This window comes from Myotis lucifugus, unplaced genomic scaffold, assembly GCF_000147115.1.
Source record: "Myotis lucifugus unplaced genomic scaffold, Myoluc2.0 scaffold_736, whole genome shotgun sequence".
Classification (NCBI taxonomy): domain Eukaryota; kingdom Metazoa; phylum Chordata; class Mammalia; order Chiroptera; family Vespertilionidae; genus Myotis; species Myotis lucifugus.
The window spans coordinates 218,187-242,109 of NW_005871784.1; the positions used below are offsets into that span (position 1 = coordinate 218,187).

Below are 23,923 nucleotides of genomic sequence, written 5' to 3' on the forward strand. Positions count from 1 at the left end.
CAACGTCCATCATAAACATAAACACGCAATTTCAGACCCACGGCCTTGGTCTGCCCAAGGTCAGCTCCGCGCCTCTGTGAGGAAGCCTGGCTCCCCGTGACCGGGCGGCCGGCCGCGTCTTACCCGGGTGTGCGTGCGGATGTGCATCTTCAGCCCGTCGTTCTTGCTGAAGCCCTTCTCGCAGTACGGGCACTGGTAGGGGCGCTCGCCTACGAGAGAGGGAGGGCTCCGCGTCAGAACACGCAAGGCGCAGAGCAAGCAGCGCCATCCTCCTTCTCCCCCCGCACTCAGATCGGTCCCCGCCCGCTCCGTGCCCCCTAGGCCCCGCACCACAGCAGCGGGCAGTGGGCTGGCCTTCCCTCCGGTGGACAGGGACCCAGCCCGCTGTACCTGCTGGACTCGGAAACAAGCGAGAGTCCCAGCAGCAGGCCTGATGCGCGGTCCTTTTAGGGCGTGAGCCCACCTGAAGTCTCCTGATTTTAAGAATTTGTGAAAAAAGTTTTACATGAATCATTTTTTTAATCCTCATCTGAGGATATTCTTAGAGAGAAGAAGGGGGAAAGAGAGAGAGAGAGAGAGAGAGAGAGAGAGAGAGAGAGAGAGACATCGATGTGAGAAACACCTATCAGTTGCCTTCTGCATGGGACGATGCTCAACCACTCCAGCCAGGCTCTCTGAGTCAATTTATTAAGGAGCGACATTAATCAATGAGCACTGAGGGTCTTTAGTTATCCCACTGATACTTTCTTTGCTTTTAAAGAAAGTTTTTCATGTCCTATCTCAGTTAGAGGGATGAGTTTCAAAAGACTTTCATAGAATTGGTGTTCGCTGAACAGAACCACCGGCTGCTGAACTAGGCAATCGTGGACCCACACTCTGATGTGACCGGGTACCTGTCACCCAGAGGTTACTCAGGACTTGCCGAGCCTCTTTGTAAACCAAGCAAGCACGCAGACACTTGTCACAGTTTGTTGAAGTTCTACTGCGAAACGACAAAAATGTGACAAAATGCAATGTGCAGCTGCCCCCAGTCAAAGGCGACTGGTAGAGAAGCCACTTGTCACTTATCCCTCCATTTAACCCGGCGCTGACGTGGATGCTGGTCCCGGCTGCACCGAAGCCCAGCACCAGGAGGGAGTCACCTTTCAGCAGGTGCAGGACTCTGCCCGTGTTTCCTTCCACGCAGACAGGCCTCCGACCAGCAGTGCCTCCCTCCTGTGCTGACCAGGACTCTCCTTCCGTCCGGGGTCACTGGCATCATTCCAGTGAGCAAGGCGCTGCCTTCCCACCAGGCCCCGCCCTGACCCTCCAGCCAGTGCTGCCTCCAGAGACAGATGGCTCCCTGTGGGTCCCGGGGCCCCTATGGCCTCCATGGCCCCGTGGCCCCCGGGCCGCCTCTGCTCCACTGAACCTGGGTTTGAAGCAGGGACGTCTGGGGGAGGCCCCAGAACAGCCCACGTTCCAGCCTCAGCGGGAGGAGGGGCGCCCGGGGGCTCCTGTGAGCTGGGCCCGGGGAATGAGGACACGCACCCCACACGGACAGCCCTCCTGGTATGAAGGAACTAATTTTCGAGAAGAGCAGCCTTTCTTTCCTGCGTGGACGCCGCCAGGCACAGAGGCTAAGTGCACTCTGAGGCCAGTGCACATGCCATCCTGCAGTACCGTGGGCAGGTTCAGGCACTGCCTTCACTGTGTTTAGGGAACCACAGTGTTATGTTGACCAACACGAGAATTAGTTCAAAAATTCGCTAAGAAAATGGAGCTAAAAGCTCATCGAAGCAGAAACAATAACAACAGCCAGGGGGTCCCGCTCGCTCTGCTCGGCGGAGCACGGCGCTCAACGCCTCGCAGCAACTTTCGTCCTGGCAACAACCTTGGGGTCTGGGTATCCGTGTCCCTGGTTTCCAAACAGAGAAAGTGAGGCACAGGGAGGAGGCGCCAGTGCCTCAGCGGACAGAGCTATTGCGTGCGGGAGTCAGAATGTAGCCCCAGCTCTGCGCCGCCTCCTGATTAACAATGTGGCTGCTGTTCTGGGTAACGGAGGCGGGACTTTCTAAAGTGATTGACGGAAACTCCGCTTCTTGACATGACAGTTGACATGAACCAGATCTTTCTGTCCAGCAAGGGAGGCACTGGGTCCTCAGAGTTCACAGGGAGCAGGGGTGCCGGGGGAGGGGGAGGGCGGAATGTGTGTTATGTCTCAAGCAGGCCCGCCATCACAGGAGACAGGTACGCACCTTCCACAGGGAGCGGAACGCGGCCCTGGCCAATACCGCACACACAGCACACACAGGGGCAGCTACCGGCAGTCAGCTAATGGGCACAGCCGCACACATGACACTGACGTGCGTATGACGTGTGCGTGACCGGGCTAAGAAAAGCAGGCGAGTTCTTTGTGTCTGCCTCTTTGCTCACATTACGCTCGGACACCCAGTAACATTACCATCCTCTGTGTTTTCTTCAAACACATCCAGGAACACAGAGGAACACGATGCCCACTGTACAGGGCTGAACGGAGGTTGATTTTAAAAGATGCCTCAGAGTGGAGGCTCCACGAAGCGGCCTCACTCATTCGTTAAACAGGTATCTGTCCTTGTCCAGGGCCTTGGGAATGGGGTTACGAGTACATTCGCACAATCGCCGTCCCTTCAATGTCACTCGTGTGAGGAAAAGGGCATGGAGAAGTTAAAGAAAACACAGACGGTCATCTCAGATACGGACGGAGGCAGGTGTGAGAAAGCCTCTGAGGGCGCGGGAGAAGGACTAGCTCAGGTCGTCAGGAAAGGCACAGGACGGAAGGGATGCAGTTCCGGGGCCCGTGTAAGACCATCTGAGACACTCTGGGTAAGTCTCCATCTTTGGATTATCTTATCGTACTGGCTAGTGCCTCCCAATTCTCACTGCTGGCACGCCTGAGGTGGGAGGAGCTTCAAGATATTCTAGGTGTGAAAGGGCGAGGAAAGGTGGGAAATGTCAGGGAAGGGCTCCAGGAAACGGGGCTGTGCCCTCCACAGGGGACATCCGGATGCACATGGAACCCCTTACCCGGGTCTAGCCCGGCCCCCAAGCAAGTCACCCACCGGGAATCTTTAACAAAGAAACTGCATTATGACAACAACCATGCAAATGTGGCTAAAGGCAACAGGGGGAAACTCGATTCTAGTCTAATGCATGCTATTAGAATAATAGTTTATTAACGCTACCATTGTTTTATGCAATGGAATGTTAATTAAAGGCATGAGAAGAACTCTGGTTCTCACCAAAGAGCAACATACTGATATTAAAACAGCATCTGAAGTTTGTGGAGGGAGTGAAGGTTAGTGTGTGTGCTCCCATACAAGGACCCTAAAGCCCCCGAATACTGACTATCCATCGATGGCTACAAAACCGCCTCACTGTCCAACATCTGGACACAAATCCTTTCTAAAGACTGTTGTTTAGGTAACGTGAAATTAATAAAGAAAAACCTTGCAAATCCTGGTATTCTTAAATGAGGTATCTTGACACTCTTAAATTAGGCCACGGATTTAAGAAATGAACTTGACCACTCGGTCAGATGGCTCAGAAGATCAAATCTTATATCATGCCAGTAAACACACTGAATGCAACAGATTGAGCAGTAATGGCCATGAGCAACTTAGAAGATTAAAAAGTTAATCTGGAGCCCTATTTTGTATAATAGCCAGGCCGGTGTGGCTCAGGAGGTCACAGTTCGTGCCCATGGGGACAATTTGCGTATTAGCCTTTTATTTTATAGGATTATTTATTGCTAGTGTTCTTAAACCTGTGAACAAATACTCTAAAAATGAATGGATTCCTTTAGTAAAAACATTAGAGAAGACTGACAAGTAGTGGCTGAAATCCAAGTAGAAGCAAATTATACTGAACCTTTATTTCTAAGCGGATCACAGGTATTTACTGGAACATTAAATGTTTGCTGGGACAGTGATTTATGACTCGGTTCCAGCAGCAGCATGCAGCCAGCCCGGAACAGAAGGCCCACAGCCGGCGTCTACGAACACGCAGATCGGGGAGCTGCAGGCAGGTAATTAACCTTCTGGCCCAAAAGCAGTTCCTAGAATTTCTCTCATAATTTATGAACGACGTTCGGAATCCCTGTCACAGTCCACAGATTCCTTGCGGAATCACCCCAGTTCCAGCAGACCTGAGAAGCAGTGGACGGTCGGGAGGCAGGGCCGCTATTCCTTCTGCCCTCGGGGTGCCACCATTGGCACTCCAGCCCGGGAGGCCGGTGATGAATGACAGCTGCCTGCTGGGCACAGACGCAGCTCTCATATGAACCAGCACCGAGTAATAAGGTCTCTGGAAGTTGGTTTTGTGGTGGGAAAGTCACTCCAGAGTGGAGTTAAGTGCTCAGTTAGACCATAAGTAACACGCCACACCCCTACGGGTCCAAGTGCAGATGAGTATCCTCAACTGGCTGATGACCCAGATGATATCATCACACATTGTGGGAGGCATGTATGTAACCCATAGTAAGTCAGGGGCAACGGGAGGTTAGGGGGTATTGTTAGAGAACAAGGGATAAAACACCAGCCAGGTGACGCTGGAAAACCGAATCGTTCTGTAACGAGCAAATCACTGGATTTTGATGGGCGTGAATTCAACTAAGAGGCTTGAACTAGAAACTTCCTGAGATTCCTTTCTATTCTCAAAGTCAATAATATTATATTTTTCCCTGGTCGGTGTGGCCCAGTTGGTTGGTCATCATTCTGTCCACCAAAGGGTCGCAGTTCAATTCCCGGTCAGGACACATGCCCGGGTTGCGGGCTGGATCCCCAATGAGGGGTGTGCATGGGCGCCAATCGACGCTGCGTTCTTGCATCAATGTTTTTTTCTCTCTCTCCCTGTCCCTTCCTCTAAAAAGCAATAAAAATATTTTTAAGAAAGAATACTATAGTTTAATGATGTATAAAAGCAAACGTCTTGTGCGCACTTGCTGCACATGCCCTTATTCAAATCACTTAATTATGAAGAATGAGTGGACTTTAGAAGGTAGATACAAAGTTTATGAAAAATAACATTCTCAAGGTTAATGGAAAAACCAAAGTTTTGTCAGATTTCGCCCCAGTGGTACCGAAGGATGGGAATGGGGATGGGGATGGGGCGGAGGGACAGAGAAGAGGTGAGACAGGGTACACTGATCCAACTGGTTGGTTAGCGGAGGCAGTAAAGGATAGAGTCCATCAAAATGTAAAGAACCAGAGGCATTTTTCAAAAGGTTTCCTTTAAACAGAGAAAAAATACTAAGATTCCTCCCAGAAGGGGCAGACAGGTAGTAACTCAATAGCTAAGTTATCACCGTCTTAGAGAATGGCCGCTAGTCTGAGCCAGAAGAGTAAGAGCGGTTCAGAGAAAGTGAACATGAAGTAGACACACACCACACCTATACACGAGACAGGAAGTGACGCACGACACCAGCAAATGGAAGGAGGAGCTCGAGGCTGCGGGCATGTCTCCCCTTCATAAAACTGGGCTGAGGTTACGAGAGAGAATCCGCTTTTCAAAATACCGATGGACGGTTTGAATACTGTAACCGCAAAATGAAACCGGCTCTTTCAGCACCATGAGGAGACAGAAAAGACCGTGACCTGCAGAAGCACCTGGGCACACGGTGGAGCGCTCAGTGCCATCGCCTCGCGGAAAGGCCATCCGTTGATAGCCACTTCCTGGGCGCAATAAAGCAACCCATCTGCTGGGTAACATTTGGGGGAGACTGTGGGGACTCGGTGGTTGCCGGGGTGAGAGTTGGGGGATGAATGGGTTTGGGGGCAGTGAAACTACTCGGTGTAAAACTCCAATCACGGGCACATGTCGTTATCATTTGCCCGAACCCACAGGATGTCCAACAGCAAGAGGGAGCCTTAAGGTAGATGGCGGGCTCTGGGGGTTTATAATGTGTCAGCACAGGTTCATGGATTGTAACAGACATGCCCCTCCGGCTGGGGATGTGGATGGTGGGGGGCTGTGTCGGGGGAGGAGGTAGATGAGCAACTCTCTGTACCTTCCCTTCATTTTACTGTGAACCTAAACTTGTTCTAAAAAATAAAACCCTTTTTTTTAAAAAAAAAAAGCAATCTGGTGAAACTGCATTTAACCATTGTGTTCTCTGTATGTTATTGCCACGATAAAGGTGGCTCAGGAGTAAATGAACATGGGAATGTGAAAATAAAAATTTTAGAGCACCTTTCATTTGGCTCTAAAGCATAAAACTTTCAAACTACTGAAGTAATGTTAAGACCTTTAGAATTTCATTCCTCACCTTTTATACTGGAGGACTTAGAGCATTTTATAATTCTTGTGTTACATATTTTTTATAAATATTTATTGATTTCAGAGAGGAAGGAAGAGGGAGAAAGAGATAGAAACATCAATGATGAGAATCATTGCTTGGCTGCCTCCTGCACGCCCTCCACTGGGGATCAAGCCTGTAACCCCAGCATATGCCCCAACCAGGAATCAAACCATAACCTCCTGGTTCATAGGTCGACACCCAACCACTGAGCCACACCAGCCATGCTTCTTGTGTTCATTGTAACAGCTGGGTAGAAGCGACCACACTTGGATTCTATCTCCTTGATTAGGTAGGTCATTACCGTATTCCCTGGACTGGCTGGGCCGTTTGCTGTCTGAGCCTCAGGTTCTGTGACAGGGAATGAGTGTGGCCTTGGGAACCTGCCGCTCCGCTGAGAAAGGTCCTGGGTCCTGTCCGAGGAGCTTCCTTCCTCCATCAACTGAGTAGAACCTGCCCCGCCCGCCCGGCCTTTGCAGCCCGAGTGTGGAGGTGAACCGATGAACAAAGTGCCACGTGGTACCCGGGAGCGATGTCCGAGTGATGGACAGCGGGGGCCTCCTGGTCGCTGCTGGATGAGACCCCCAGCAGGGGGCCAGAACCGCTACCCAGCTGCTCGCTACCCGCTGCTCCTGGCTATGCCAGTTCCTCAGGGTCAACCTCGTCACGCAGAATGAACCCGCCTCTACTGCTCTCTGGATAAAGTGGGAGTGGGCACCCCCGTGACCCGGGAAGCACAGGGACCCACGCGGGAGGCTCAGCGAGAAGGCGTGGCCTCGAGGGGCAGAACCGGCGGCTTTTCCCGTGGAGCAGTTTGTTCTCGACACGAAGTGACCATGACTACGGCCATTCAGACATTGTATTTGGTGAACATTTGCTTTTTCATATAAAAGCAGTGAGCCTGTCATTTAAAGAGAAAGGAAGGAAGAAAAGAAGGAAGGAAAGGAAGGTGAGGGAGGGAGTTGGAATTCGAGGAATCAAGGCACACTCAGAATGGAAGAGACCTGGGTCTGCTGCCACGTGCTGGACCGCGGACTCGCCGGATGAGGTCGGTACTGACGTGAGCACGGGAAGACCTGCGGCTCAGGGAGCCCGCGTCTCCCCAGTGGTCTGTGTGCGAGTCAGAGCCACACGCGGGGAAAGACCCCAGTGCCGTCGCACCGACGGATTTGAACGTGACGGATGGGAAGCATCAGGGAGGGGGTGTGAGGTCCCACAGGACAGGGCCTTCGGGAAATGCCGCTTCCTGAGGTTGACAAAAGGATTAAGAGGAGGCCCCCGGCCTCCACAGGGAGTGATCCGCTCCCTCTTCTGTCCCCTGGACAGTGTGTACATTACAGCAGTCACATCACAGCCAGACAGCGAGCGGATTACTTCCACGCTAGATAGTAACTTAGTTTGAGAAAGGCAACTTATTCAAAATTTTTCTAGAATCAGAAATCGGATTTTATAAAATGTTAAGGGAGAAAACAGGCGAGATGGACTCTCCATCTGGAGATGTTTTGTGGCATTAGGACGCCCTGGTCCCAGACGCCCCTGCCGCCCCACCCCCACCCCCGTGCCTTCCCCCACCCCCGTGGGGCCTCAGCTGCCCGCTGCTCACCTGTGTGGCTGCGGATGTGCACACGGAGCGTCCCGCTGCTGGCGAACTTCTGGCCGCAGTACGGGCAGGTCTTCTCCTTTTCTCCCGTGTGTGTCTATGGGGGCGGCGGGGGCAGGGGGGGGGGGTAAAAGAATTGAGGGTAAATCCAGAGAAGCAGGTAACGATGACGAAGGGCAAACCCTTTCCTCCTGGCTTACGTTTCATTTTAAAGTGATTCAGTCTCACAACGAGACTTTAAACCATTGTCACGCGCATCCCCACTGGTTCCAAACCCCCTCAGATCCACGCATCCGTGGGAATTTGAAAATAACCCTGCGGGTTACCGTCCAGGCCCCTCGGCCACCCCGCCTGTAAGGCTGCCCCACGCGAGGCCGGGAAACGGAGCCGCGAGGGCCCTGACCTTCTTGTGGCTCCGCAGCACGGAGGGCGTGACGAAGGCCTTGTTGCACAGCTCGCAGCGGTACTTCTTGTGCCGCTCGTGCACCACCTGCACGTGCACGTTCAAGGTGTCCTTCCTCTTGAAGGTCGCGTCACAGTGATGGCACTTGAAGGTCCTCTCACCTTGGAAATAGGTCACAGGAAAGGACAATGAGGTGCCCCCACGGGTCCACCAGCGGCCCTCACACACCTGCTGGTCTTGACCCCCCGCAGGTTGGCTTTAGGGCTCTGACCGCGTATCCCACCCGCAAAGGGGAGTGGGTCACAACAAGTTGGGTTCCGCATTTGCAGAATCTCTGTGCGGCCAGGGAAGCCCTGTACCTTCGCATACTCGCAGCCTCTGCACCGGGAAAATGTGGGCATTGAATTCATTTCCTGAGGGTCCATCACTTGTTTTAAAAGTAAGTTTCCAGGGCAGGGGCTGGGGTTTGAGCTAAGTAGAGTCTTGTGGGGACAAAAGGCCTCTGTCAAGGAGAGGAGGTGCGTTGGAGACCCCTCATTTCTCCCCTCAATCCCACAGCGATCCACATGGCCTTCCAGGGATGGGGCACAGGCAGGCCTGGTCACTGGCAGCCAGCTTGGGGGCGAAGGGCCTGAGGGAGACAGAGGGGTGAGAGCAGCCATCCCATCCCGGGACGGGGGCCTCCATCCCCCCGCCCGCCTCAGCACGGTCTCTGGGACTTGGTCTCAGGTATGTGGACGGGAGCCCCACAGTGGTCCTTAGTGGGCGTGAAGCTGCTGGGGGAGGGGTTCTGCCCAGGCTCTCAGACAGTTTGGGGGGACAGGGGAGTCTAGAGTGGCAACTCCCGGCTTATACCCTAGAGCAGCGGTTCTCAACCTGTGGGTCTCGACCCCTTTGGGGGTCAAATGACCCTTTCACAGGGGTCACTTAAGACCATCAGAAAACACATATATAATTACATATTGTGTTTGTGATTAATCACTATGCTTTAATTATGTTCAATTTGTAACAATGAAATTGGGGGTCACCACAACATGAGGAACAGTATTAAAGGGTCGTAGCATTAGGAAGGTTGAGAACCACTGCCCTGGAGCCCCGGGTGCTTGCCTTCATTCGTGGCCTCGGCTGCAGGGGAAGCAGCTTAGGGAGCCCTCGGCACTTTCTAAAGTTCACGGAACGCCATCTCTCAGCTCTTCCTGGCACGCATGTCGGGCTCTCGGTGCCCCTTCCCAACACTCTAAGCGGGGAATGCGCACAATCAGAAGACAGCGTGTCCTGCGGGAAGTCATCAGTGCACGTAGCCACGGCCCTGTGCGTGCGAGACGGACTAGCACCGGAATGCATGTTCCCCTTTAGAGAACAATGGCATTAGCACAGATTCACACCTTCACTGGGGCAAACGACACAGGCAATTTTCTAGTCTCAGTGAGAGATGCCTCGGCCCAGCCCCCTACGCCTCCATCACAGCCAGCGTCCCATTAGGCCTGTGGGGTCCTCGGACACCTTCCCAGCACATTGAAGGACAAAGAGAAGGGAAGGAGAAAGGGGGAGAAGGCAAGCCACCCCCGCCCTTGTGTTTCCCATCAGAAAGCGGCTGTTTAGTCTCTCAGAGGCCTGTTGAGATCTGGTGTTTGAGACAAAGTCACGTGGGGGCCACGCAGGAATCGCAGGACCGGGCGGGTTCTGAGGGCTTCGCCTGCAGTTGCTTTGTGCGTCTGTGTCGTGGGGGGTGCTGTGGCGACCCAGGTTGTCTCTGCGTATCTCTTTAGCTAGATCTGAACATTTCTTTTGTGTGAAATATAGAACCAGTGAGAGCAAAGTGAAGGATGAGTTGACACAAGGTTACGGATGTTAATTACACCAGATCTTAGTCAGGCACTGCAAGAAATTAAAAACCAAATCCTCCAAGATTGCGCACAGCCAAGCATTTTCATTAAACTGTCAAGAGAAGCAAAATGCGCGACCCTGAACAGCACCTCGCCATGCGGCACCTTTCTCCTCGTGTTTGCATTCCGGGTTTCTTGGCTTTAACGTGTATCAGAATTTTAAAATTCTGGTATGAGATTTTATTTGATTTTACCAGATTTCTTTGCCTTCAATTTATCCAATTCCCCCCCCCCCCATTTTAAAACCAAGAAGCTGGCTAGGAGCCTGCCTTTCAGCTTTCAGAATATTAGAAAATGGCAATAATTTCCAAAATAATTATGGCAAGTTTTCCTCGTATCGTGAGCGCATGTCAGTGTCTAATTACCACCTCCACGTGGTGAAGTTAAACAGGTTTTAAGCGTCCTGTTGCATAAGATGCGGTCTGGTGTTTTGTCTTCTGTTTGTACCACCCAGTTTCCCATCCTCCTTAAATCACTCGCTTCCTCGCCCAATTCTAGAGTCGACCTTTCTAACCACATGTCGTGATGCAGCTTCATAAACCCCCTGATCAACATGCCAATCAACATTATATTAAACACATAGGCACGGCCCAGCCTCCGTGGCCTCAATCCTCTGCCTCAGATTGATCAGAACCAACAGGATGAAGTCAAAAGTATTGGATTCCTTCTCCCGAGAATTCCTTGCTGCTGTTAAAAATAAGACTTCAGCCCGGCCGGCGTGGCTCAGTGGGTGAGGGACGACCTATGAACCAGGAGGTCACAGTTCAATTCCCGGTCAGGGCACATGCCTGGGTTGTGGCCTCCATCCCCCGTGTGGGGGGTGTGCAGGAGGCAGCCGATCCATGATTCTCTCTCATCATTGATGTTTCTATCTCTCTCTCCCTTCCTCTCTGAAATCAATAGAAAATATATATTTTAAAAAATAATAAAATAAATAAAACTTCATCTAGCCAAAGAAAAATTTCCTGAGTCTGAGGCCACGGTTGCAAGGCTCCCGTGTGTCAATCCTTGTTCCAAAACAGTGATCCTTCCCAACCCAACGACAGGGAGACGGGATGGAAGCGCCTGCTGTTCCGTGACACGCGAGGCTTATGAAACTTCCAGCTGAGCGTTAGAAGGGGAGCGGAGAGTCTGCTAAGAACTTCCCCAGAGCAGCAAGGGGGCCGCAGGGCCTGTGGGCACAGCCCATGCTTTCTATGGGAAAAGATGCCTTTCATTACCATCGTCACGCTCAGCTTTCAGAAAAGCCTTAACATCTTTATCATTATGATTTTTTTCGATACTCCCATGGACCAGAGAAAATTTCTTCCAAGATACTATCTTATCTGGGCAATCAGCTGTCAAGGATGAGCAACGACTTCGCTTCCCTCAGAAATATTAAAAATGCAATCAGCAGTGGAAACTTCATCTGTGGAGGATGATCTACTGAGTAAACAACTCCAATTAGAAGCAAGAAAAGGAACTGTGACTCGTTACACCGTTTTCCCTTCCATGTCAGGTGCCGTGGTCACTAACACCTGGACGGCGCCCCCGCTTTGCCCTTCAGCTGCGCGGTCGCACTTTCTCCTCTACAGCGTAGTGATGGCCTCGCCGATGTGGCTGTGTGTTCCTGGGTCCCCTCAACACGGCTCTGGGTGTGACGCTAGGCGGACTTCTGTGGGGTGGGTGTGTCTGATAAACAAAGGAAAACCGCATCCCTGCACCCTGCCCAGGAAGGGCGATGTAGGAGGCAGCGTGCTGAGTGGGGAAGAGCGGACGCAGAACGGGCTGCTCCCTGAACCGCGAGCCGAGTCCGTGCTGCCCTCTCTGCGCCCCATCCTCTCAGTTCCTCAACTCAGAGGTCACGTTCGATGTGACTCTGACCTTACCCATCAGCAAAGACCTGTGAGCTCCTGAAATCACCCTCCCGCCCCAGCCTGCCTTCCTGTATGTTTTCCTGGGAGGGGCCACACCTCGGTGAGATTTGCGTGTATGTAAGCCCCTGCCACTGCTACTCCCATCAAACTACAAAACACTTCGGCAGCCAAGAATGTACATCCTTACATTTAAAAGGGACCAAACTGTCTGCTTTCGAGCAAATTTCAAAGCGACCTTTCAGGACACAGGCTATGTGTTCCATACAAACTAAATGATGGTGCGAGTGACAAAATAAACTGTCTCCTAAGATGGCTGATCTTCCTGTGGGACAACAAATAAGGACGAGGGAAGATGAGAGGCAATTACTGTCCTGTGTGCACAGCAGACAGCTCCTTGGGGCCAGGGGTGGGACGGGGGGTGGGGAGACAAGTGCAAGGTCATCCCGCCTGACGCACTTACTGTTGTGTATGAGCAGGTGTCTGTGCAGGGAAAATGGGGTCCGGAATAGGGCCTTGCATTCCTCGCACTGGAACGGCCTCTCCTCGGAGTGGGTCTGCGGGGGAGAAACTGAGTCAGGAGGATGCGGAGCCCACACACCCGCACAGGAAAGGGAGCTCCGGGTCCAGGTGAGAAAGAGGAGAGAAGGGGACTCGGCCAATAACCTGCTTCTCCTGGTGACGGCTGTCGACTCCAAACCACTCACATCAACATGCTGTGCACATGGGACACACAAGTGTCCTTTCACATTCTCGCACTGGATAGACGTTTCATACGTGTTCATACGTGGTCCAGGAAATGGTGCCCATGACCACAAACACTCCCCAGCATGCAGCAGGGGTTTCTCGGGCTCTCGTCCGACAAAGGTGTCGTTTCTCCGTGACTGAAGCACCTTGACCACCGAGGGCTTTAACTGCGGGGCCGGCGCCTCATCAGAAAGGGACTGGATGACCGTTTCCACCCCCTGCCCACGTCAGTGACCGCCTCCAGGGGACGTTCAGTCCTGGGTGATGCTCCCCCCATTAAACCAGGACAGTCACTCGTAATTAACGCTCGGTAGATGCGTTAAATGTTTATTTTGTGTCAGATGCGAACCACCTTCCATGAGTTAGTTCACTTAATTCTAACAGCAACTCGGCGAATAATGCTCTATTGTCCCCAAGGACAGATGAGAAGACCAAGGCTCCAGCAGTCTCAGTCGTCTGCTAACTGTCCAACCGCACAGACGCAATGAGCATCATTAAACAAAATATACTGATCAACAAGAACCGCAAACCGCCTGCTAGATCTAAAACTCAAAAACGGAACCCCTGCCTTCCATCCTACACCAGCATCGTCCATCTGGCGCAAATCAGTGGCTAAAACCCGGTTCCACCACGAGTGGCAAGGTACCACCAACACGTCACAAGTCACACTGTGCCCTTATTACAATAAACAAATCACGTAACTGATGGATTTTTATGATGCATGTGGGATAAAGATGAAGGGAATACTTTAAAGGAAAGTCACCATTCACAACATGGTGATCGACACATTTCCTTAGTCTGATGGACATTATAACCCTACTAGAGGTGAGGTGCAGGTATGGTCTCTAGGCCTGGCCTGCGATCAAGGCCATCTTCCCCGGCTGCCCGCAGCTGGCCCCACCCCCTGCTGGAGCCTGACAGCCAGGGGAAGGGACTGAAAGGTTGGCTGTTCCCGCCCACTTGCCAGCCCCACCCCCACTGCGGGTCACCCTCTGTGTGGGGGGCGACCGACGGGGTGGGGGCCTTGGTCTGGCATCACCCGCGTCCCCTGCCACCCATCCCCGGTTCCCCATTTGCCATCAGGCGATCAGAGCCTACTGGTCGGGGAAAAGGACCAAGAGGTGGTCTGTGTGCCTCACAGTGAGTGGTCCAGTGATCGTTATGGTCGTTCTGCCGTTAGGGCCAATTTGCATATTACCCTTTTATTATATAGGATAAACATAGTGTTGCTGAGAAAGGTGTGAGCATGCCTGTTTTCGGTTGTGAAAAACTTAATTCACAGGCCTTGTTAACAGCCAGATGACGCACGTTGTAGGCGGCTTTCGGTTTATTCTGTGACCCGATGGGACGGTAACGTGCTTCTGATATGCAGACATGAGTCGTTAATAACAAAGCTCTCTCTTTTAAAAAGAGACTGGTTCTAACACACATATTCCTGGAGTATTTCTCCACGTTTATTTTCTCTCTGTGGCTTAAATAGCACATTCGAATATCTGTAGCTTATCCTTTAAAGCATTTGTTCTTCTCATTCCTACACTTTCTGTGCTATTTTTAATGGCTACCCCGTGGCTCCTTGGACTGACTCCAAGACCCACACAGTGGCCGTGGCCCAGAGTTTGGAATTCACTGGATGAGTCATCGCAGGAGGCCCCGTGGAATTATTCCGAGAGGTGTGACTACAGGTCCCGGCAGGCCAGTAGAGTTCACCCCTGGAAGGTTAGGAAAAGGGTCTGTATTAGCCTAGACACAGCTCTGTCCCCAGCAGCTTGTGTGTGGGGTCATCGGGACAAGTCCTCTGTGCACGCTACCACCTCACACGAGGACTGCCAGCCCCCGGATCTCAGCGGGTCCTGCCTGGAGGAGGAGGCTCGCCCTCCCCAGTTCTGCTTTGCAATAAGTTTGATAGTGAATAACATGGGGGGTGAAGACTAACAGCAGTGTCTGTGTCTGTGGTTCTGAACCGCCTGCCCGATTGTGATTTACAGGATCTAAGGGGTATACTTGGATGTAGACAAACAGTCTTTACTTTAGCTCCATCCTAAACGACAGCTACGAATCCGGTCCAACGATGACCGAAAGGACCAGGGAGAAGGGAGACTAACGCTGACCCACATGACCGGCAAGAGGATGCAGAGAGCCGTTCCGTTTCAGAGATAAAATTCACTCCTTCAAAATGTCACTGCCTACTGTCATACCCACAAGGAAAGAGTCCCTTCCCTTTTCAAGCGAACCTAAAGGTTATAATAACTGACTGAAATAAATAAGTATAATAAAAATGCGTAGGTTACATGATCAAAACCAACCAAAAGCGTCCATTGCTTTAAAATAACCACCGTCGGTCATGCTAAATGAAGCCCGTAATGGTTTTTCCTGCTTGCCTGACACATCCCCATTTTTCCGTTTCTTAACTATCTGGCCACTTGGGACTCACGAGAGAAGAAAAGGTTGATTTGCTTTTTTCACATGACACTTGGAGACCATTGGGGACAGTTTCCCAAAACCAAGGCAAACACGCGCTAGGACCAGACACAGAGAGCGCGCGTGGGTCCGCAGCGAAGGCTCGAGGGGGCGTCCGCTTTGGACACTGCAGGCCTCGCTGTTGCTGTCCTTCCCAAGACAACATTATTACTTCCATATGATTTATGGCCCCAAGAATGAGAGATGGTGCCGAGAGCACGGGCCAAATCCCACTCGGCACATAACAGCAGCCAAACTGTGAAAAACTCATAAATGCGGGCAGATCAGTTTCATCAAAGAGAGAACGCGAGAGTTCCAGCGGCCGAGCAGGAAGCGGGCCAGGGGCGTGTTCCCGTCACGCGATCCCAGAGGCAGAAGGTGGGCGCCCTCCCGACATCTGAGGCCACGCTCAGCACACGGCTCGAGAAACCAGGCAGCGGCCACCCGAGACGCCATCAATCAAACCTGCTCCCTTCTGGTAAGGCGGCCTCTTTCTATTTCTTGGTGGACGAACACGGAACCTGAAACCCTGACTTTGCAGATGATGCCAATAGAGATGTCTTTGGAAAGCCCCAACAAACGCTGGAATAACTACAGCTGGTCCTTGAACAACAGGGTTTGGACGGTGTGGGTCCACTTACAGGCGGGTTTTTTTTTTATTTTGTTTTGTTTTGTGTTTTTTTTTTTCAGTAAATACTGTAAATGTACTTTTGTTTCCTTATGGTTTTCTTAACTTTTTCTTTTCATGTCTATGCGTTTCATTGTCTCACTTTATGGAAATAATACAGTGTACAATGCATATAACATACAAAGGCTGTGTTAACCGACTGTTTATGTGATCTGTCAGGCTTCCTGTCAGCAGTGGGCTCTCAGCATTGAAGTTTTGGGGCGAGTCAAATTTATACAAGAGTTTCGACTATTGGGGGGGGTCGGCGCCCCTAACCTCCACATTGTTCAAGGTCAACTGTATAAATCCAATGGAAAATTGCAAGTGGGGAAAAAGTAACGAATTATTTTAAAAGATAGTATATACATGACCCTTAACAGCACGCTTCCATCAACCAAAATCAATAAGCAAATATTTATTACACCACAAATACATGTTAACAGACATTTCTGAGATGTTGAGTCTCTTTGGACAAATTTTCTGAATTCAATGCAAACATTACCTATTATATACAGAAGGTAGGTAAGATAGAACCGAACATTCCGAAACAAGAACTTGCGGAAAGTGTAGGAAACGCAAACAAAAATCAACAGAGAAAACTGAGGGATGACAGCTTGAAGCAAGTCCTATTGGGAGGAGGAAGGGAAGGGGGGTTAGTCACACCAATGAGGACCAAGGTCAGCTGTTCCAGGTGTGGTGGGCAGAGTGAGGACAGGAAGCTGCTGAGGTCAAAATGATGGGGGGTGGGGGGACGGGGAGGAGGTGTGTGCTCTGACTCACCCGGCACTGGGATCTGCTAATAACACGAGAGCCCAGAGGGGCGGATCAGGTGAGCTCGGGGACGCTCACCTGGCAGCAGGGAAGGCAGTGGGAGGTGGGGAGATGAGAAGCCTCCTTGATGGGCATGACCGTGATGCCAAGCAGTCAGCAGGATGGTAACACAGCGTCTGACTGTGAAGGGGTGGGATCAGGCAGAGGAGAGAAGCTTTAAGAACTGCCTTCTCGCCCTGACCAGTTTGGCTCAGTGGATAGAGCGTCGGCCTGCGGACTGAAGGGTCCCAGGTTCGATTCTGGTCAAGGGCATGTACCTGGGTTGCGGGCACATCCCCAGTAGGGGTTGTGCAGGAGGCAACTGATCGATGTTTCTCTCTCATCGATGTTTCTAACTCTCTATCCCTCTCCCTTCCTCTCTGTAAAAAAAACAATAAAAATATATTTTAAAAAAAGAACTTCCTTCTCATTCCACAAAGGGGCTAAAACTAAAGGAACAAAACCAGGAAACTCCAAGAGAGAGGTTACGGGGGCAAAAGGCAGGAAAAGGTCCTCCCGGGACATGCGAAATGCATCGGGTCAGAGAGATGCCCAGTTGTGGGTCAAGCAAGCGGCCCTAAGTGCGGGTCTGAAGCTTGGATTCAAGAAGCAAATCCGCCGGGATTCATCAGGAGAGAGTTGGTGGCAGAGGTCACCGTTGGGGCTGACACAGAGAAGACAGGAGGGGACCAGCCAGGGCTCCGGCCAGGCCCTGGGAGGGACCCGGGCGTGTGGAGAGCCTGAGGCAGACCTGTGCGCAGACGGCACCCGTGCCGCAAGGGAGGGAATGTGGAAGGGAACGTGAGCAGCGTGTCCCGCCTCAGAGGGAGGAGGAGGAGGAGGAGGAAGCCTGTGTGACTAGTGCCGTTCAGAACAGAGGACGGAGGACCCTCTGCGTGTTCAGAGAGCGGTCTCAGAGGGTGGGAGATAGAAACGGGGTCCCCAGGCCACGGCCCGAGTGAGGGCTCAGCCACAGCACAGCCTCCTCCTGCTGTTCCAGGAACGGCCGGCCCCTGATGAACAGAAACGGCTTCAAGGAGAAACGACCAGAAATCAGGGCAGCACATCGGGAAGACGGGGGCCATAGCAGCGTTACCTTCTTGTGGTTCTTGTACACGTTCCGGTGGGCGAAGCCCTTCCCGCAGCGCTTGCACTTGTAGGGCTTGTCCTCGCTGTGGATCACCTTGTGGGCGCCCACCTGGTCCAGCCGCTTGAAGGATTTGTTGCAAATCTCGCAGCGATAGGGCCGTTTCTCTGCGGAGAGGGAGTGTAGACCCCTCAGATCGACGTGAAGCGAAGGAGCAAAAACAGCCTCCCCTCCCAGGATTCCTCACGGGAACGACACTGAAACGCGATGGAAGCGCCGGCAGGGCCCCCACCGCCGCCCACCGGTGCTGACGGGCCTGCTCGCCAGGAAGTGGAGCTGGTTCGTAGAGACCGGCTTCGTAAACTGATGGTGCGAAGAGCTTAGATATAAAGACAATTAAAGTCCAATGAAGAAATCCCACTTCCAAGAGGAAAACCCGCCAATAGGTGCGAGCTACCATCAGGGCCACACTCCGGCGCGAGGCGTGGCCTGGCCATGATGGACACGAGGACTTAAAGGACAGACCCACCTCCTGCTTGGCCGGGTGTCCGGCCCAGGAGACACCACGCCCCAAGGCGGCCCTGGAACCCCTGTGCTCACACTCCTCATGCTGACAACGAGATAGGAAGATGCTGTTTATTTCTCACAAAGCCCTTCTGAGGGGCACCCGTTCCCAACCTCTCAGGTTCATTTGACAAAACATCTGTCTCTATCTCCTAACAAAGTGGACATTCAGCGACACTGTGACCTTCATGGCCTCACGTTACCAACTTCCTGAACTCCAGAAAGAGACCTCACAAAGCACAGATCATCCTCAGAGCTGGCTTTTAAAAAATCTGTATCACAGACCCCTTTCTGATGCAAACGTGCTTGCACTGAGACTACGGCTTTAAAAACTAACATCCTCAAAGTGGATGTCTGAGCGTCTCACTAACGTTTACCGGGACCTCAGTGAGACAGGAAACCCATCTCGAGATGCAGGGGCTGCGGCCGCGGCCTCGGTCCCCGGGTCAGGCCCTCTGCAGATTACAGACAGAAACCAGCTCCTTTCCCTTCCCGGCAGCTGTGAAGCGTCCGAACCAGTGCCCCATGTCACAGATGAAGAATACAGAGGCTGAGGCTCAAGCAGGACCGAGGAACAAACTAAAGGGGGGCTTGGAAGACCTTCGGAATCACCCTGGCTCCATAGACAGGCTGAGGTCCAGCGAAGTTAAGTAACTTGTTCAAAACCGCACGGCTAGGGAATGGCTGCGCCACAACCGACAGCCAGGCCTCCTGCCGACCCCTCTCAGCGCTCCTGAGTGACAAGGCAAACATCGGTAGTGATCTCAACAGAAAGTTAAAAATACGTATTTTACCTGAGTGGGTGATCATATGACGCTTTAGCTGATTCGCCGAAATGAATTTCTTCATACATTCCTGACAATCAAATATCTCATGGATCTGCAAAAGGTTAAATCGACAACTGTCAAAGCCACATACATTTTATAGAGCTCAAATAAAAGTATAAACATGCGGGAGTTGCTACGGCAATAATCCAAACTATATATTATAATTCAGACCTAATCTGTTCATTCTATCCTATGTATATTAAAACTAGAGGCCCAGTGCACAAAATTTCATGTACTGTGGGGTGGGGTGTCCCTCAGCCCTGCCTGCGCCCACTCACAGTCCTGGACCCCTCCCTCCTTACCACCTGCCTGCTCACTGCTCCTTAGCGCTGCTGTGGAGGCAGGAGAGGCTCCCACCACCGCTGCTGCGCTCGCCAGCCATGAGCCCAGCTTCTGGCTGAGCACGGGTTTCCCCTGTGGAAGCACACTGACTACCAGGGGGCAGCTCCTGAGTGGAGTGTCTGCTTGCCCCCGTCCCCCAGTCCCCGTGGTCAGTGCGCATCATAGCTACCGGTCATTCTGGTTCTTCCTCCGTAACGGTCACTTAGGCTTTTATTATATAGAAGATTGCAATGAGCCTAAGTTAATTAGTAAAACTACGTCATCTATAATAATAAAAGCATAATATGCTAATTAGACCAGGTGCCCTTCCAGATATCCCTCCTTCTGGACAAAGCTGTGGCGGGTGAAGTCGTGGCAGAAGCAGCAGAGGCCCCTGGCCTGAATTTTGTGCATCGGGCCTCTAGTTAAAAGAAAATAAGATTGCACACTGTTTAACTATGTAATACTGCTGACCTACCTAGTGCATAGTAAAGCTAGCCTTTCTGTAAAGCATCACACAGTGTGTTATAATAGCAGAGCTGCTGGGCCCTGACAGAGAGGAAGGTCACGGTGAAGTCCTGACCAGGCACGGATGGCAGTGCGTGGTGAGCAATGAGGGGAACACGGATGGCAGTGCGTGGTGAGCAATGAGGGGAACACGGATGGCGGTGCATGGTGAGCAATGAGGGGAACACGGATGGCAGTGTGTGGTGAGCAATGAGGGGAACACGGATGGCAGTGTGTGGTGAGCAATGAGGGGAACACGGATGACAGTGTGTGGTGAGCAATGAGGGGAACACGGATGGCAGTGTGTGGTGAGCAATGAGGGGAACACGATGGCAGTGCGTGGTGAGCAATGAGGGGAACACGGATGGCAGTGTGTGGTGAGCAATGAGGGGAACACGGATGGCAGTGCATGGTGAGCAACGAGGGGAACACGGATGGCAGTGCATGGTGAGCAATGAGGGGAACACGGATGGCAGTGTGTGGTGAGCAATGAGGGGAACACGGATGGCAGTGCGTGGTGAGCAATGAGGGGAACACGGATGGCAGTGCGTGGTGAGCAATGAGGGGAACACAGATGGCAGTGCATGGTGAGCAATGAGGGGAACACGGATGGCAGTGCGTGGTGAGCCATTAGGGGAACACGGATGGAAGTGCTTTGGTGAGCCATGAGGGGAACACGGATGGCAGTGCATAGTGGGGGACACAGTACCCAGGGCTGCAGTCTTGGCCTACATTTCTGAGCACGACGAATGGCAGGTCGGAGGCTGACAGCCACCTTTCGCTTTGGTCAGAGCTGACTCTTGGTGAGTCGGCCAAGGGAGTTGGGAAAAGCAGGGAAAAGGGAGAGAAACAAGTAGAAGCAGACGATGCCGTCCCACTTGTCTGACTTGCACCCCTGGATGCAGGGCATCTAATCTGGTCAGTGGATGGGCGGGGTCAGAGAGCTCCAGGGCCCTCGGAAAGCCGGGCGGGTCGCACAGCACTCCCACGGCCAGGACCACGTGGTGCAGAGACCCTGCCTGGGACATCTGGAAGGCAGTCTTTTCCACCACCCGAGGCCCACCCACAGGAGCAAGGGTACAGCATGCACTGTTTACTTAAAGAAAGTAAGTACAGGTCCATATTCTTAAACTATGTTTCTGTAACACATGAATAATGCCCTTTATAATGGCAAAATGCTCTAAGAAAGATGAGATGCCTTCTCAGCCACACATAAATGAAATCGTATTTATTTTCATTTTTAATGCTAAACTTTTACTAGAATCTACAACATAAAAATGATTAATGCATTTATAAAATGGAAACTTAAAATACTGCAGAATAATAATCATATTTGTATATTTTTAACTCTCATGGCTCCTGAATCATGAAACACTTTTAAAGGTTGAGTTAAACTGATATTACCCAAATTATAAAATAGAAAGTATTCACTGCGTATGAAAGCAATTTTGCATTAAATATCTTCTTTATAGTGGAAAATTCAGGCCAAAACTATTTTCAAAACTCCTAAAAAGGTTTAAGAAAACAACCAGATTTAAAGTGAAAATGATAAGTAATTCTATTTATTTATGCCTAACGTTAGGTCATGTACATAAATGTCCATTGATATCGGGCGGGGGGTAATAACACTAATTTCAATCCCAAACTAAGTAATTTTCAAGAAGGATCACAGCCCGGCTGGCATGGCTCAGCAGTTGAGTGTTGACTTAAGAACCAGGAGGTCATGGTTCGATTCCTGGTCAGGGCATGAATAATTCTTTCTCATTATTGATGTTTCTCTCTCTCTTTCCCTCTCCCTTCCTCTTTGAAATCAATAAAAATATATTTTTTTAAAAATAAGGATCAGAGTATATCTTATTGGAATATAGGATAGTATACAGTAATGTAGGCTATTACACTACCAGTGGTTCTCAACCTTCTGGCCCTTTAAATACAGTTCCTCATGTTGTGACCCAACCATAAAATTATTTTCGTTGCTACTTCATAACTGTAATTTTGCTACTGTTATGAATCATAATATAAATATCTGATATGCAGGATGGTCTTAGGCGACCCCTGTGAAAGGGTCGTTCGACCGCCAAAGGGGTCGCGACCCACAGGTTGAGAACCACTGCCCTAGACGAAAACGTAATTCGGCATCGTCTTAAAGCACCACCTACTGGCAATGTGAAATACTGCAACCAACCTCTACTAGACATCAGATGTCCCCAACCATGTGGATCGGTCAAAGCTGCCTATGGCTTCAAAAGGACTAAGTCAGAGGCTCGAAGCAAATGCCACCTCGAGCTCATCAGTGACATTAATATCCTTAGCGACAACGTGGGTGCTGTTCTCCACCCCCACCAGCTAGGATCGAGATCTACCAAGACCTGAACAAGCAGCCAGGATCAAGCTTGTAGGAGAAGGAAATATTCAGGAACTCCGTCTACTGATTCTGAACAATAGCTCAGAATATTCTTTGGACGAGGTTACTCTTCTACATCCCGGTCTTTCATTTTACAATGTTTGTATTGAAATCAATGACAATATTAAAAAAAAATCAACTTAGATGTACACGGCAGACACCATACATGACTAAAAAAATCGGGCGCTCCGATGGGCGCTCATCTTTATCCCACTGACCTTCCTGTGCTCCTGTAGGCTGGACGCTGAGGAACACTTTTTATTGCACACGGAACAGATGAGCTTTTTCTTAGGATCCCCTGAAAGAGAAACAAAACACCACCAAGAGCGAAATGAGGAGCATCGGAAGTAGAGTTTCTCGGTGTTTCCTCTTCACGTCTTCTCATCTTCCTCCTAGAACTGGAGTCCTAGCTCCTCCCAGAAGAAATCGGGGGACAGTTTATGACTATTCACCTGAGAATGGAGATAAATGCTATTGCCCATAAATACAAAATCTCAGTTAGCATCCACAGGATCTGGGTGAAGGGGAAAGGTGGGAAGGGGGCTAAGGGAGTCGGCACCTTCGCTCCGCTTTGTCCTGGGTGACCCTGAAGGTTCTCTCCACCCTCCCAGCATCCCTAGGTTCAAGGACATCAGCTCCTACCAAGCCAACACTAGCCTGTACACTACTTCAGTTTTCCTGTTTTCAGGCAAATCTGATACCTGACTTGCAGATTCCATTTTCAAAAATATTCAGGGCCCACCCTAGCCAGTTTGGCTCAGTGGATAGAGCGTCAGCCTAAGGACCAACGAGTCCCAGGTCAAGGGCACAAGCCTGGGTTGCAGGCTCCATCCCCAGTAGGGGGGTGTGCTGGAGGCTGCCAATCAATGTTTTTGTCTCTCTCTCTCCCTCTCCCTTCCTCTCTGAAATCAATAAAAATATATTAAAAAAACAACTCAGCTTCTCTCTGTTCTCAGCATCTTCAACTCATATCCCTAAAAGGGCCATCTGTCGCCATCAGTGTAACAGCAGGGAGACTGTCTCTCTCCTGGGATACCAGCCTTCCCAGCAAAGGATCCCACCGCCCTGTGTGGACACTGCTCTCAAGATGGAATATCCTTTCCCCAAAAGTCTGTGCCGGCCACAGAGGAAAGGAAGAAGCAAGAGAGGCTCAGAAGGAGACAGACGGGGTGCCAGGCCCAGCGAAGGGTGGGCACGGCGACCTCTGGCTGCACAGTAAGCCCCACATTTCCCATGACCTGCTGCAGAGCAAAACAAACACTTCGCTTCATAAACGCTTTCCTACAAAACCGCCAGGAGCTTCCAGACGAGAAGGATTATAACACCCAAGGCCAGTGACGAGCCGCCTCAGAGCCGGGGCTAGGGGAGCCCAGGCTGGAGGCCGCCCGCCCGGTGACGGCGGGAACGCACGGTCCCAGAGGTGTTTCAGCATCTGGCTTTTCACTTACGCCGCAGACTCACTTCACGAACGACAAGA

The 23,923-nt window shown here is 51.3% G+C and overlaps 1 protein-coding gene across 1 annotated transcript in view; it reads right to left on the bottom strand.

Moving 5' to 3' along the window:
* PRDM5 (PR/SET domain 5) overlaps positions 1-23,923 on the bottom strand; it is a 66,639-nt gene that overhangs the window by 25,274 nt on the left and 17,442 nt on the right. Inside the window, exons 7-13 of the mRNA XM_006105925.3 lie at positions 22,665-22,744; positions 19,182-19,266; positions 17,833-17,990; positions 12,519-12,612; positions 8,317-8,477; positions 7,917-8,010; positions 124-209 (exon numbers count right to left, since the gene is read on the bottom strand). Coding sequence (XP_006105987.1) covers positions 124-209; positions 7,917-8,010; positions 8,317-8,477; positions 12,519-12,612; positions 17,833-17,990; positions 19,182-19,266; positions 22,665-22,744 — 758 coding nt within the window. The remainder of the gene's footprint in view (positions 1-123; positions 210-7,916; positions 8,011-8,316; positions 8,478-12,518; positions 12,613-17,832; positions 17,991-19,181; positions 19,267-22,664; positions 22,745-23,923) is intronic.